We start from the raw sequence: 15,264 nt of genomic DNA on the forward strand, positions 1-15,264 counted from the left end.
GCAGCTTTCCCAGGCAGGACAACAAAAAGTCGGTGAATTTTCCAGAGCAGCAGGAAACACAGCGCTGCTCACACAACCGCTCAGCGCTAAGCCCGGCAGCGCCCAGAATGGCACGGGAGGGGGGAAGGCAGCCGCGCACCCCCCGGCTTCGCGAGCTCCGCCGCAGCACCGCGCGGCTGCCGCGCGCCTATGCGCATGCGCATCATTTGGACACGTGAGAGAGCGCGAGGCCAGACCGTGAGGCGTGCGCAGACTACAACTCCCGGCATGCAGCGCGGCCAACAGCGCCGTCCATCGCGGGAGTACGCGAACTACATCTCCCGGCATGCCCCGCACTGCTGCCGCACCGCCCCGTGGGGTCGCCGGCATCGTGGACGTTCGGGGTACGCTGTGCCTCTCGCCCACCCCGGCCCCCTGAGCGCCCTCGGCCGGGGCGGCGGCGGCGTGGGGGAGGCGGCCGGACGCGTTGCACCGGGCAGGTAACGCGGAGCCGCCCTGGTCCCTTCCCTGCGGCCCGGCCTGGGGCAGCGCCGGGACCGCGCCGCCGTGCGCTACCGGCGCCTCAGCGCCCTCACGGGAGAACATTTCTGCCTAAGATCTCATCTCAGTCTCCTCTCTTTCGTCCTAAAACTGTTCTCCCTCTCCCATCGCTACAGGCCCCGCTAAAATGTTTTCCCCCCTCTGGGCAGCAGGAACAGAGACGGGATCGTCCTCCCGCCCCTTTAATCCTGGGCTCAGGTCTGGGACCCTCGCTCCGAGAAAGCCCTGGAGGGGCTGGAGCGCGTCTGGAGAAGGGAACGGAGCTGGGGAGGGTCTGGAGAACAGGGGTTGTGGGAGCGTCTGAGGAATCTGGGGCTGCGGAAAAGGAGGCTGAGGGGAGACCTCATCGCTGTCCACAGCTCCCTGAAAAGAGGTTGTGCGGAGGTGGATGTAAAATCCCAATGCACTGGGATATTTCTGTTTCTAGGGCTGGCAGTGCCCTTTGGGCACTGATTTTTGAAGTGAATCGTTTGGGACTGCAGCTCTGGAGAGCTGCTGAAGCCACAGAGTCATACGGGAGCTGCAACTGCTTTGGGGTGGGCAAACTGGAGTCTGCGTGTGGGAAACTGCACGGATGTGTGTGTGAGTGGTTGTGTGGTACTGGTTTGCTTTTCAGCCTGAAGCAGTCATATGTGTATCACAACACTGGTTAAAAAGTCAACCAGTTCTTTTGAGGTGTTGGGAGCTGCATCAGTGTGGGCTTTCTCCCCGGCGAATTACATTAAGCAGTAGTGAAGAAGCTGTATTTATGGCCAGTGCTGATGACAATATCAATGCTGCTTGTTTTTGTTAGTTCGTTTCTTGTGCTGCACAGTAAGAAAATCACTTTTATGCACACATACCTCTGTAGTTGGGAAGTGGCAGTGAAAAACAGAGCTCTGCGGAGGAGAGTCTTGTATGTTAGGTGGATGAGTAACATTTTAAACAACTGAAGTCTCTGCAGTGTGAGAATTGGGGTCTGAGACTGGTACAAGGGAGCGTGGGTGACAGCAGGCACTAGACCCCTCAAGTACTGCATGCAGTTTTGGGTGCCACAGGATAAAAAGGATCTAAAGCTGCTGGAGAGCATCCAGAGGAGGACTTGGAGTGAAAGGTTTAGAGGGGAAGCATGTGAGTAGCTGAAGTCACTGGGTTTGTCAGCCTGGAGAAGAGGAGACTAAGGGGGCACCTCACTGCAGTTCGCAGCTTCCTCACACGGGGAGGAGGAGGAACAGGCGCTGAGCTCTTCTCTCTGACCCAAATGAATGGCAGGAAGGTGTGCCAGGGGAGGGTTAGGTTGCAGCCCTGCTCCAGCTGCTGGTGCAGACGATGGTGTGTATGCACACATGCTTTGTGCAAGCACACATGCATGCATGCACACACACCCCACTCAAGCCAGGACTGCCCTTGTTCCACACTATGATGGTCATGACAGGGCCAGGCCAGGCCAGCGTCCTGACCAGCCAGCTGTTCATGTGATAGTGGCTCTTTTTATCTCCTTACCCCTCTATTTTCCCACGCTTGTTCCTTCCCAAATCACCTGGGCTCCATCCCTTTGCCCACTTTTGACGTATCTCCTAAACATCCCTTAATAAGCCTTGTGCAATCCCAAACTGCTTTTCCCTGCATCCCACAATGTGCCTTGCACCCCTCAGCAGCCACCCTGTCAGGAAGGTGCTCAGGGTTTGACTCATCTTCATGGGTTTTACCCTGGAGAAGGGCTCTCTGGGACAGCCCAGGCAGCAGCCCTGGAAGGTGTCCCTTCCTCGAAGTCTGGGTTTGGTTTCCTGGTCCAACGTTTTGCCTCCATGTTCCTTAGGCTCAGGGAAGTGCAGCTGAGGGCAGGAGCAGGGTCAGAGTATTACCTGGGGTCCTCTGTTGGTCTCTGTGTCCCTGTTGCCCTCAGAGGTGTGTGGGTGGGCTGCCAGCTCACAGCCAAACGACTGGCACCAGAGCTGCAAATGAACTGAGGTGCTTGGGTAGTTAACATCAATTTTATTCACAGATAGTTTATACTTAATTTTTGTTGCCCCTCTGTTTTCAGTAACTCTTTCAGTGTTGGACGGTTCAAGTGGCTATGACAATTGCTGCATCTCGCACTGCCAGCTAAACAGACCGAGCTCATCTCTTGTCAATTTTTCCACTTCTGTAGTAGAACTGGTCTGCACCTGTCATGATTTCAGTTAAATCTCCTCCATTCCCCCAAATATCATCACTCCACCCACCTCTGCAGTTATGGCAATGTTTCTTTCACTGCTTTTCCCTGCATGCATTTTTTGCTGTTGCAACCTGAGGTTCTTTTTTTCTGCCCCAGCTTCTTCCTTTGCTCTCACCCAAGCCCCTTCTTAGCTAAAGCTCGGAGCACCACTCCATCTTTATCCTTCTTGCATAGGCTGGACACATTTCACGGTCCTGCTCTCACCGTATCATCTGACCTTACATTTCCTGGCTGAGTTATCAATTCCTGTGCAGTTGCTCCTTTTCCGGGGATCTCTGCAAAAATTATCTTCTCCTTCAGGTAGTGTATCTCCATGGCTCTCTGGCCTCAACTCCCTTTGATTTTCCCCCTGATCTCTGTGTGATCTCATCTGCAAAGAGATTTTGTGGACTAAAGTAAATTAACACTGATGACTCACAGATGAACCAAGCTATTTCAAGGTGTGCTGAAGCCAAATTCTCAGCCCCTCATATTCCCTCTTTGATGCCTACTTGATGGCTCTAACAGCTAAATCCAGACTTTCTATTTCCTTGCTCCCAACTCTCCAAGTAATTCTGTTCCTGCTCATTGTGTTACAGGTGTCACCACGACCTCTGTGACCTCCAGTGAGAAACATGCTGTAGTCTCTTCAGGTAATGTATTCCCCGTGCTTTGTTATTACAAAGCTTTTACCCTAGCACCTCTGTGACCTGCCCTGTTCCTTGGGAACAGTGGTCATTATTGTCCTCTTTGCATCATCTTACATGCTTGAAGACCATGTGGGACATATCCAAATCCTTTTCATGCTGGACTTAGCTTCTGGAGTACAAATGGGAGAGCTGGTGCATCCTCTGTCTAGTGCCCTTTTCTTATTCAGTGCCACACATTCAGCTTCTGATTCCAATAAGACTTAAAATACAATCCCAATGGACGGTCTTTGGGTTTGTTTTTTACTGCCTTTTTTCCCTCATGCTCACTCTTGCTCTCCACAAACCAGCACCACTTGCCTCCTGAGAGCAGTTTCATTTCTTTTTAACTCCTTGGATGTAATAAATTATATTAATTGTGTGTCTGAAGAGTCTTGATATCAGTGGCAAAGGACACTGTGCCCAGTGCTCCCCACCATGGATGAGCTGGGGAGCAGGGTCAGACTGGGCCTTGGCTGCTTAGCAGTGCTGCTGGCAGCGGTCAGGAGATGTTGCCGGAAGGAGGGTGTGAGATGAGCGCAGAGATGAAAATTCACTGGAACGCCTCTGCATGAGGAGCTTTCTCTAGGGCTAAGGTTTTATCTACATCTGTCAGTTTAGCAGGTGAGGGAGTCTCATTTCATGAAGTAATTACAAAATCATTTGTAACTCATTCTGGATTTGGCCTCTCTACCCTGCTTTTCTAGGAACTCCAGTTATTCCCTGCATGAGAAAATGCTTCTTTTACCTCATGTTAACATTCTGCCAGGTAATTTTATTGAATGTCTCCTACCTCTTTTGGTAAGAGAAATGTGAATAATCATTTCAGTTTTCCTTCTCAACACCATTCACGACCTTAAGTGGTTCCATCCCATATACCCTCAGACATCTGTTTTAGGAGCTAAGGAATCAGAATCTATTTAATCACTCATTACTCAGGAACTCTGATATGCATTTCAAAGCCATTGTTTTCCTCTGACTTTTTCTGGTCATACTTTATCCCTTTCAAGGTGGCAGGATCTGAAGGACACAGATTCTCAAAGGATGGCTTCATGGGGACCTTACACAGCGCATACCGTGTTTTCTGGATCCCTTGTGTACTCCTGGCCTTCTGCACTCTGTTGGGTTTCTGTTCTCTGTTTGAACGGTGCTCGGTGCCATTAGGTCCCACGTACCTGACCTCTCAGAACAGCGCCCTGACCATCAGATTAAAGGACATATCATAGTGTGAAAGGGAAATAACAGTCCCCTCTTGCTCGATCCTATTTCATTGTGTTGAAAAGGATTCAATATGTGTTATGTTGGGAGCAGGAGAAAGAAAGAGCAAGCAGTGAGGCTGTTCCCATGGAGGGCGGTTCGAGTCTGCTCTGATATGTCCATGTGGCTCTCATTCTCATGACTAAAGCATCCACAGCGATGATTGCTTGTCTGCCGTTATTGTTGAGGCTTATGAATTATGCAGGTTTTATCCATTTAATATATATGTTGACTTCATATCATTCAAGTTTCTTAATCAAGCTGCCAGTCCAGATAGACTACGTGTCCTCTCAGGCTTCATTAATCACGCGTATAATCTCATCAGCAAGGTATTACGATACCAAGCAGATTTTAATTCTGAGAGTCCCAGCATGTCACTCAGACAGGAGCCCTTTCTGACAGCACGTCTTTCCCCGGAGCATTCCTGATGGATTTGCAGCTCGGGCTGCTCTGCAGGGGCGCCTAGGCACATCCGTTATGCGCCTGCTCGTCCTTGCGTCACATTACCTGTCAGCGCTCTGAGTGAAAGGTGTTCAAGTCATTTGTGGCCTCAGTTTGAGTGATGCAGAATTAGAAGAAGCCTTTCTGTCAGCTCCTGTAATGTTACAATTACTCTTCTTTTACGAAGAAAAGTCCCTATAAAGGTTATACAAAGTGATATTAATGCTATGATAAAGTGACTGTGCTTATGAGATTGGGTGATTTTTATGTCAATAAAAGCACAAGCCTAAAGCCATTTATTTATTATTGATTTTAGCACTGAAAAACAAGTATGTCTTCTGTTACACAGGGTCTTGAATTTCAATTTTTGTTCTGGTAGGTTGATTTTATGCTAACTTTATTTTTTTGTTGTTTTGGTTTGGTTTATTCTTTTGTTCACCCTGACTTTTTAAATAAATGCCCTCCTTTCCAGGCCAGTGAGACAACTAGGCGTACAACAGGGGCCGTCCATGCTGTGTGGCCACCTTGCGGCTCAGCTTCTCTGTGGCTTGATGGTGTTTTCCCACTTTTTTATGCAGCTTAGTCTGTCTTCCACATGAGAATATTCACATTTCCCAGGGTCTGGGGGCTTAATCAGAAAACAGCGTATGTTAAACCAGCTGATTTGAAACTCCAAATGATAAATGTATGAAAATAAGAGACAGGGCAAGACCCAAGATCTGTCTCCTCCGTGAACCTCTGGCCCACAGCAGATGCTTTGGGAAGAGCGTAGGGAGAGGGTGAGCGTGCAGGGAAGCTGCTGCAGAGCACACTCCCTGCCTCTGGCAATCTGTGTCAGGGACTTGATGAGTTGATGGTGACATAAACTCTCATCTTCCCCTGCCTCTGCTGGTTAATTGCATTGGGTTATATTAAAATGCCCGGTATGCAAATGAGCCCAGTTTGATAAGCAGCTGCGGTAAGCGGGTATAAATGATTGTTCTTTGCAATGTCACTGTGTTCTATGAATATATTTGTATGCATCATCTGGTTTCTACCTAATTAAGTAAAAACCAGATTGCCATATTTAACCACAATGGAAATATTTTACTTAATAATCTTCGTTTTTAGATACCTGCAATTTCTCCATTAATGAGCTCTTAATTAATTCATGGAGGGGATTTATTGTTTTTTATAGCACTATAGTGACTAGAAGCAAGTGTGTTTAAATTGAATGATGAATAGTGGCAAGTTATTCCCTGCTGACACTCCTGTCTAGGCCTTTGTGTAATCCTACTAAAATCTACTAATTAATGAGGTTTATTTTGCACAATTACACAACTGATTTTATAACTGCACTATGTTCCTGTGGATTTGGCTGGTACATGCATTGTGGCAAACAGGCTGTTGCTATCCGAGTGGTTTTGCCTGCTTTTTGTTATAAACCAGAACATTCTGGTTACTCTGGAAACGGCACAGCTCTGAGGTGAGTCAAAGTGGAACAGGAATGGTTCAAAGCTCCCCTTTCTGGAAGGTAAAACTCACAGTCATAGCACTGCAGGTCAATATCCTCCTTAAACACTGATGGAAAAGAGAATAATTAGTTACTGGTAACTTTCTAAATGCAGATCTGAATTATTACTGAATACTTTCTGCACTGCTACAGAAATCCTTACCTCTGTAAACTAACAACGGATCTGTACTATTTAGAGATTGTCTTCCGTCCCGGATGTGTGTAAGGCATGGCTTTTATCCTTCAGTAATGTACAGAATAAGTGTTTATAGTCCTTAAACCTGCCGGCTGTCACTGTTGGTGCTTTTCAGTCACTGTTTTCTGTGCATTTCCTTGCCAACAACTTGTGCTCATTATTATCACATCTCATGGTTTCCTTGGATTGCCTCCCTACCTCTCTGCATCAGAGTAGTTGTCCTCGCAGCCATTGGACTGCAGGGCTCCACTACCCAGTCAGACATTCTTCACTTCAACTTGTTATTCACATTGTGGCGGGCTTGTCTTCTCACTTAGAGTGAGGTAGGACACAAATTTTGCTGGTTCTTGTATTAGAAAGAAGATGGTGGTGACCCTTGGTATTCTGTAACAGTGGCTTTGATGTTGCCTCTCATTTACCCTTTTTTAGACTCGGATATTATTTAATGGCTTTGTATAACTGGAACATATTGGGCACAAAGGATAATCATAAAATCATAGAATGGTTTGCGTTGGAAAGGCCATCTAGTTCTAACCCCTTTGCCATGGGCAGGGACACATCCCATTGGATCCAGTTGCTCCAAGCCCCATCCAACCTGGCCTTGAACACCTCCAGGGAAGTGGCAGCCATGGCTTCTCTGGGAAATCTGGGCCTGGGCCTCCCCACCCTTACCATGAAGAATTTCTCCTAATGGCTAATCTAAGTCTTCCCCCTTCCAATTTAAAGCCATTTCCTCTTGTCCTATCACTCCATGCTCTTGTAAAAAGTCCCTCCCCAGCTTTCCTGGAGCCCCTTTACATGCTGGAGGCAGCTCTAAGATCTCCCCAGAGCCTTCTCCAGGCTAAACAACCAACCCCAATTCTCTCAGCCTGGACTCGTACAGGAGGTGCTTCAGCTCTCACATTGTCTCTGTGGCCTCCTCTGGACTCGCTTCAACGGTTCCATCTCCTTCTTATGTCGGGGACTCCAGAACTGGACTCAGGGCTCCAGGTGGGTGTTACCAGAGCGAAGCAGAGGTCTTACCTTTGCCCTGCTGGCCACGCTTCTTTGGATGCAGCCCAGAACGCGGTTGGCCGCCTGGGCTGTGAGATAATGCACGACTGTGAAATGTCTTCAGCACTCACAAGTCCGTTCATATGGCAGAGTTTGCTTTCTGTCCCTGTCTTCCTAGTTCTGAAAAAGGCGTGTTCTTGTGTTGAGCAAAACGTACATCACTGGTATAAATGTACCTCAGCATCAGCAGCCAGCTCTGGCGGTCAGCGAGTTCTGGTTGATTGGGCAATAAGCCAGTGTCTGTCGGCTGCGAGGACCAATGCTTTTCCCTCATGCACACTGAATGATGGTGCCGTCCCCTAGGCTGGGCTCCCATCAGCTCCCTCGCTGCTTAACTGAAGATGTGGTTCTACCACAGCAGCCAGTTAGAGTGTACAGAACTCTTCAGTTACCCAGCCTGCTTGTGGCTTGGAGTCACAGGTGTGAGCTGTGAGAGGGGTGGGCAGTTTACCCTGTGACAAATATTATACAGAGAACTGCATACAAACCATATGAATATTGCTAAACAGAGGCACTGCTATGGTAAAAATGTGAAATTAAGTTCTCATTAAGCTAGAGAGCGTAGGTGATGAGGGATCCATTTTACTAAAGCAGTTTAAAACAAATATAGTCTTGTACAGCGTCAAGAATGAGAAAAGTCATTTAATTTAAGGAAAGCTGTGTCTTTTTCAGAACCAACACTCATTTTTATCTCTGAAATCAATGCAAATCAAAGAGATTTCTGACTGTGGGGTGAGGTTTCTGTCCTTGTTTGAGAATAGCCTGGGGGCTTCAGTCGTATGAAGCCTCATCACAGGAAATGCCAGCAGACAGATATTGACCCAGGCTCAGTGAAGTAATTTAGTAAACTGTGCTGTAAATTGTAAAGCTCGGAGGGCCGGGGGGGCACGGGGGACACATGCTGATTAAGGCGCTATCTGGCAGTTTTTAATTTTCCAATGAAATTGTATCAGATTACCAGTCAAACTGAGACACTCGCGTGGATGTACATAATCTGTCTAGCTACATACATAACATTCTCACCAGTTCTGAGACATTAGCCGCAGTTTTGACACTCAGTCTGCAATTGCTCTGTTTAGCTTTTTCTGACAAACTTCCCAGAAATACAGAGGTGTTTTCTGATGCTTCAGTCTCCTGGGCTGCATAAAAAGCAATGTGGCCAGCAGGTGAGGGAGATGATTCTCCCCCTCTGCTCCTCTCTCATCAGACCCCATCTGGAGGCCTGTGTCCAGTTCTGGAATCCCCAACATAAGACATAGGAGAGTTAACCCCATGTGTTGATGCTCTGAGGGACAAGGCTCAGCTCTCATCCATCCACAAGGCAGAATTTATGCCTATGCAGTACTTTCTTGCTGTATCATGCTGGTCGGTTTTGGCTATGATGGCTCCTTTTCTCGTCCTGGGTGTCAGGGAGTGGGAACTGTGTTCCCCTCAGGTGTTTGGATGACATCGTTTGGGCACTGCAGCGACAGGGGTTGGGGTTCAGTCCTGCTGTCCACCAGCTGCTGGAGATCCCGTCTCTGCTGTGCACTGATGCCAGTGCCAAAGCTGTACTGAGGGGTCATGTCACACCGCACATCCCCTGGCCCGGCACGGCTGTGCTAGGAACATTTTTAGCACGATCCCTGGCAATGTTCAAAGCCAGCTTGGATGGGGCCTGGAGCAACCTGATCCAGCGGGAGGTGTCCCTGCCCATGGCAGGGGAGTGGAACTGGATGGGCTTTGAGGTCCCTTCTCACCCAAACCATTCCACGATTCTATGATTATTAACTGTCCCAGCTGCGTCTGTAAGAGCGTATCTGTCATGCATTTTCTTTAGTTGAGCCATTTTGTTTTCTGAGCGTGTGCATTTTTGCTTGTCTTTGAGTTTGTCTTAAGAGTTCAAACAAAGACTGCTAGGAAAAATCTGTAGGAATCTACATCATTACTACCTGCTGTGTCTTGGGCTGCTTTCAAGTGATGGGAAGGGGACAGTCTGACTCATTGCTGTTAATTGTTAATTTTTCCCATTCAGATAAAGATGGATAACTGAGCATCTGATAACCTGTGTTCAGAAGCCATGAATTCCAGAAAAGTGCTCCCAGAAACACGGAGAATCTTCCCTGCTACTAAAGTACACTGCCAGCAGCCATCGCAGATCCTCATTGTAGATGTCACAGCACCTTGCTGGACCAACACATGTTCCGTGCTCTCAGAAGCTCTGGAAAACACACTCTGTCTGGCGTGCAGTGTGACAGGCCCCTGCCGCATTCCCCTGCTGAGCCTCTACGTGGTGCAGAGCAATCCTGAGTGTCTCTTGCCCTTCACGGTAAGTGTGAAATGGTGGTTCCGGGGATCCAGTAAATACAAATGCAACACATTGTTGCGGTTTAGTACAGAAAGTTATGATTTACTACAAAGGTATATCTGAAAATGAATCATTCTCAAAAAGCATAGTTTCAAAAACTTCATGGGAGAGAGGAGTTTTATGAAGGAATGATGTTTATAAAGAGGAATGTTGTATTTTTGATCTGTGAAGTTGCTCCTGTGCATAAGTTAGGTTTTGTGCTGCTCCATTCTAAACTATCTGTAGTATCTCTGCCTTTCATGTGCTGCTTTCTGCACTATCTGTACTGCTTTGTGACCAAAATCACCAAAATACAGCTCTAGAATGCAGTGATCTGGATAGTGAAAGGGTCTTTATCCCTGCTGGTTACACAGGTGTCACAGCTTTGGGAGGTGTTCCAGACACTTATGGGGAAAGGATCACAATTCAAAATATTTTTACTGAATTTGAGAAATGTAGAATTGCAGAATGCCAGGTTGGAAGGGACCTCGCGGATCATCTGGTCCAACCCTTTAGGTGATCTGTTGTTCAAATGAGATGTCCCAGCACCCTGTCAAGCTGAGCCAGTGTAGAGGAATCCACTGCTTCCCTGATTATTCCAATGATATTTAACTGTTCTCACAGGGAAAAATTTCCTTCTGGAATCCAATTGGAATCTCCCCAGGGGCAACTCGTCCCCATTACCCCTTGTCTTTTCAATGTGACTCCTTGTAAAAAGGGAGTCTACATCCTCTTGGCAGACACCCTTTATAAACTGGTACATGGTGGTAAGGTCTCCCCTAAGCCTTCTCCTCTCAAGGCTAAACAAACGCCATTCTCTTATCCTGTCAGCCTTACTTTGTATGGAAGGTTTCCCAGTCCTCTGAACATCTCGGTGCCCCTTCTCTGCGCACTCTGCAGCCTGACTGCATCTTTTTTTTGTATAGTAGGGACCAAAACAGAATGCAGCATTCCAGGTGCAGCCTGACAAGCACTGAAATCACAGAGTCATTTAGGTTGGGAAAGACCTTGAAGAACATTGACTCCAGCCGTAAACCTCACACTGCCAAGTCTACCACTAAACCATGTACACTATGTCTACATATCTTTTAAATACATAGATCTAAGTCAGTAAGAACAAGTATTTCACTGATCTGGGGATACACAGCAGAATAAATGTAGATGGGGACTGTCAGGCAGCTTTGCGTAGAAGTGGGGGATTACAAAGCACCATGAAGCACACAAGTATCTGTGAAGTCTCACTTATTGATAGTCATACTGAGCACACTCATTTACATGACCTTAGTGTAAACACCCAGTATCAACCCTGCCACTTTATCCAGCAGTGGTGAAAACATCCTGGAATATTTTGTCCTGCTTTCACATCTCAGGAAATGCCAAGTGGGAAAAAAAACAGAGGTCAGCAGCAATTTAGCAGGTGTGATCTGCAAGACGACTGCAGCTAATGGTGGCGGTTGTATTGTAGAACAGGTTATAGGTAACATGACAAGGATAACAAAAGGATACCAACCAAACATCTCCTGGAGGCCTTGTGAAATCCCTCTTGATTAGAGCTTTCAGAACAGACACTCATCTTGCTTCTTAGGATGGATTTCTGTGTAGTTCACCCTGGCATGTAGTGAAAGGGCAAGGTGGAATGGCTTTAAAACGGGAGGAGGAAGATTTAGATTAGACCTTAGGAAGATATCCTTCACAATGAGAATGGGGAGGCCCTGGCTCAGGTTGTCCAGAGAAGCCGTGGCTGTCCCATCCATGGAGGTGTTCGAAGCAAGGGTGGATGGGGCTTTGAGCAACCAGATCCTGTGGGAGGTGTCCCTGCCCATGGCAGGGCATTGGAACTGGATGGGCTGAGAACCATTCCATGATTCTGTGATTCTATACTTTCAGGCCTGTTTTCTGAGATTTCACATCATGTCCAAGTTTATTTGTAGTTTTTTGGGCCAAACACCCCCTTTTGTGTTTTCTAAATATACCCTGAGACTAATCCTACATGTGCTGGCTGACAGCAGCCTCAGACCTCACCTGGTAATCATGGCTTGCCAGAGCCCATCTGCTCTTTGACACAATCCCTCTGTTTGCTCTGTCATATGAATCTTCTGCTCATGACAGGCTGTCTTTTTTATTTAAACAACAATTCCTCATTTTGATAATCACAGCTTTTAAGGACAAGAGGAGCCCTTAGATCATTGTTTGGCTTCCTTCATGCTACAGGCTATCCTATTTCACTAAAGCACCCGCCTGTCATTAAAGCGCTTCCCCCAGAAAGACATCTGGTTTTGATCTGAGGATATTACAAGGTGGAGAATCAAGTCCTTCTGTTGGTAATTTCTTCCAGTGGTTAATCATTGTCATTGCAAGACTTGCAACTGGTTTCTAATTTGCATTTATTGGCTTCATCTTCCAGGGATTTGGTAAGATATTTCCTCTTTTGGCTAGACTGAAGAATCTGCCTGTGTTTTACACATTCTTCCTCTACATATAAGCAAGTCTCTTCTTGATCTTCTGTCTGGTAAATGGAAGAGAACAGAGTATAAGTCGAGCTGCAAGGCATTTTTACAGGCCATTAATAACTTCCAAGCTCTGCTTTGTACTCACTCTTCTGATTTTCTGAGTGCTGCCTTCCAGTACTGGACTCAGCAATGCTGTGCAGGGAGCTGAAAAATACCCCCTCCTCTTGTTTGCATGACTGGTAACCACATCAGCTTCTCTGCCTTCCTGTTGTGTTCCTCTGGGACTTGTCTGGGACAGCGAAGTTCCCACTCGGAACCTTGAGCCAGCAGTGTGCTGACAGGCACAGCTCCCGTGTGAGCCATGCTCCCCTGCGCCCCAGCAATGCTCAGGTTCTGCCTGGTGAGCTGTCTTCTTATTTTAGACTTGTGCTGGTGTGTCAGAGGCTGTTTGTCAGAGCTGCTCTTTCTCTGTTAGGAACAGCAGAAGGTGGCAGTGTGATTATCTTTCCCAATGGATCTAATTTCACCAGTAATGGTGTCTGTTGCTCTGTAGCTTCTGGAGCCAGGAGCAGTTTTACATCTCTGTCTCATAAGTGCCTGTTCCTTTCTCTCTTCAGAAGTATCAGGGTTCTGTTCCTTTCCTGTAAGCCTGATTTTGCCCGTTTCTCTCGGCAGGGCGTGCTGTTGCTCACGCTGAGTTTCTGCTCTAGCTGGAGAAGGACGTGATACTTTTCAATGAGGAACAAGGACAAGCTATGTTAAAGGTTGCTTATTATACAAATTATATGAAGTCAGGAAAGCCCCAGAGCTGAAAATAGAGGTTGGGAGAGTACACGGGGAAGTGTCATGTGCAGTTGCCCTCTTCTCAGTCTTTCCTGGGCACTTGCTTATGGTCTCTGTTCCTGGTCTCCTTTGAACAAGTCCAAAGGGCTTCCCTGGAAAGAGCCACAATTACCAAGTGAGATCTGAGGCTGCTGCCAGCCAGGTGAATGCCAAAGAAAAGGAAAGAAAGTAAATAACCCTGGGGGTCAACATGCAGTGGCAAGAGGGGAAGTGAGCATTAGAGCATCAAAAATGTTGGCATGGGACTGAGTGAGGTTTCCTAGCAGAGCACCTCCAGCTGATGGGCCCTGTACTGGTTTTCTCTTGGGATGGGCCGCCATCCCCTACATCTCCCGGGCCTTTCCTGACAAGAAGGGCTGAAAGAAACAAGGGCAAGCATCCAGACTACAGGGAATTCCACTGTTAGTGCTTTTGAGAGGCTCATGGCTGGACCTGCTTGGTGTGTTTATCAAAGACTGCCAACCTCACAGCAGAACTGATGTGATGGGCCAGACACTTATCGCCCTGTAGAGCACCAAGTATGGTGTCTTTCCTTATGACAGCTCTGAGGCAAGGTTTGAGCTGTCCCAGTTTCCTTTCTTCCCACCTTATTTGCGAACGATGGGAGCTGTTTGTGAACACATGTCAGAGCTGTCTGGTTCATAACCTGGTCGCACTCACAGACCATACTGTAAACCATGGCTGCTCAGGAGGGTTTAGAGAGTCTGCTCCAAGCATCTGAAGGAAATGAGTCATATGTTCATCTGTTGCCTCTTCTGTGAGGAAATTGACCTCTGGCAGCAGTGTCTTCTATTGCCTCTAACAGCTTTGGTACAGCTCATTAATAGTCTCTCCTGTGGCCAGAATTTGGCAGTTCACCTGTACCTGGGTACATCTCGGCTCCTTTGAGTTCCTGTTGAAGCTCGGGGAGCTGACACCTGTGAGCACTATCTGGGATGCTCCACACCTCTGTATCCTGGGTGCTTCCTAGTATGGTATGTCAATGCTAAGGAAAGGTTGTGGCTGACTAACAAATACCAGGTAGCCTCAGCTAATATTGCTTGGAGAAAGAGTGTACAAGCCTGGTTCGTGTTCCTCTGCCTTCTCTTGGGGTAGGTGACCACTATAAAGTGACTCCAAGTTCAAGGAAGTGATAAGCAACCTGGTGTCAGGGCAGGATGCCAAATGGCATCGTGAGTGGCAGTCATGTCCCAGGCAGGGATTTCTGAGCCTTGGGATGACTGGTGAAAGGACCAGGTGTGCAGGGAGTGTCTCCTTTTATCCTTTCAGTAGCAGAGAAGCATGGATTTGTTAAAGCTGCCATTGGCAGCCCCAGATGGCAGGCAGCCTAAATAACCATAGCAAGCAGTGAGGATACAGCCCAGTATCCTCCAGTCTATGAGACTGACGCAGAGCATCTCAGTGGAGCATAGCGGGTTGATAATCACTGCATTTCTGATGTTCACCTTGCCATAATGAGTCAGACAAACTGTCCTCGGGGCAGCCATTGCCTGGGGGATTGAAACATTTTTACAAGTGACAGCTGTGGAATAATTTTCCCTTTCTAACCATTGCTCATCTTTGACGCAGGAGAGTACACAGACCTTCCATCAGCATTTGCTTTTTTGATAATAATTACTGTGATGGATGGCCTGAAAGAGGAGTACCAGAGCATAGTGGCCTTCCTGGCGCAGACCAATGCTTCTTCAGTGCAATCCTGAAAGGAAACGCTGTTCTGGGGAGCTCCCAGCTCAGCCACATTCTCCAGTGCATTCTCCTCACACTTCCTTAGTTCCACGGCTGTTGTAGGATATATTTGAGGCTG

At 47.4% G+C, this 15,264-nt stretch overlaps 1 protein-coding gene across 5 annotated transcripts in view; it reads left to right on the forward strand.

The window, feature by feature from the left end:
* Window positions 1-327: 327 nt before the first annotated feature.
* M1AP (meiosis 1 associated protein) overlaps window positions 328-15,264 on the forward strand; it is a 39,741-nt gene continuing 24,804 nt past the window's right edge. For all 5 annotated transcript variants that reach the window (XM_054066163.1, XM_054066159.1, XM_054066162.1 and 2 more), the window contains exons 1-3: window positions 328-479; window positions 3,316-3,369; window positions 9,856-10,149. In XM_054066163.1, the coding sequence (XP_053922138.1) occupies window positions 9,901-10,149 (249 nt within the window). In that variant the 5' untranslated portion in view covers window positions 328-479; window positions 3,316-3,369; window positions 9,856-9,900. The remainder of the gene's footprint in view (window positions 480-3,315; window positions 3,370-9,855; window positions 10,150-15,264) is intronic.

The sequence above is a fragment of the Cuculus canorus genome, chromosome 4 (assembly GCF_017976375.1).
Source record: "Cuculus canorus isolate bCucCan1 chromosome 4, bCucCan1.pri, whole genome shotgun sequence".
Lineage (NCBI taxonomy): Eukaryota > Metazoa > Chordata > Aves > Cuculiformes > Cuculidae > Cuculus > Cuculus canorus.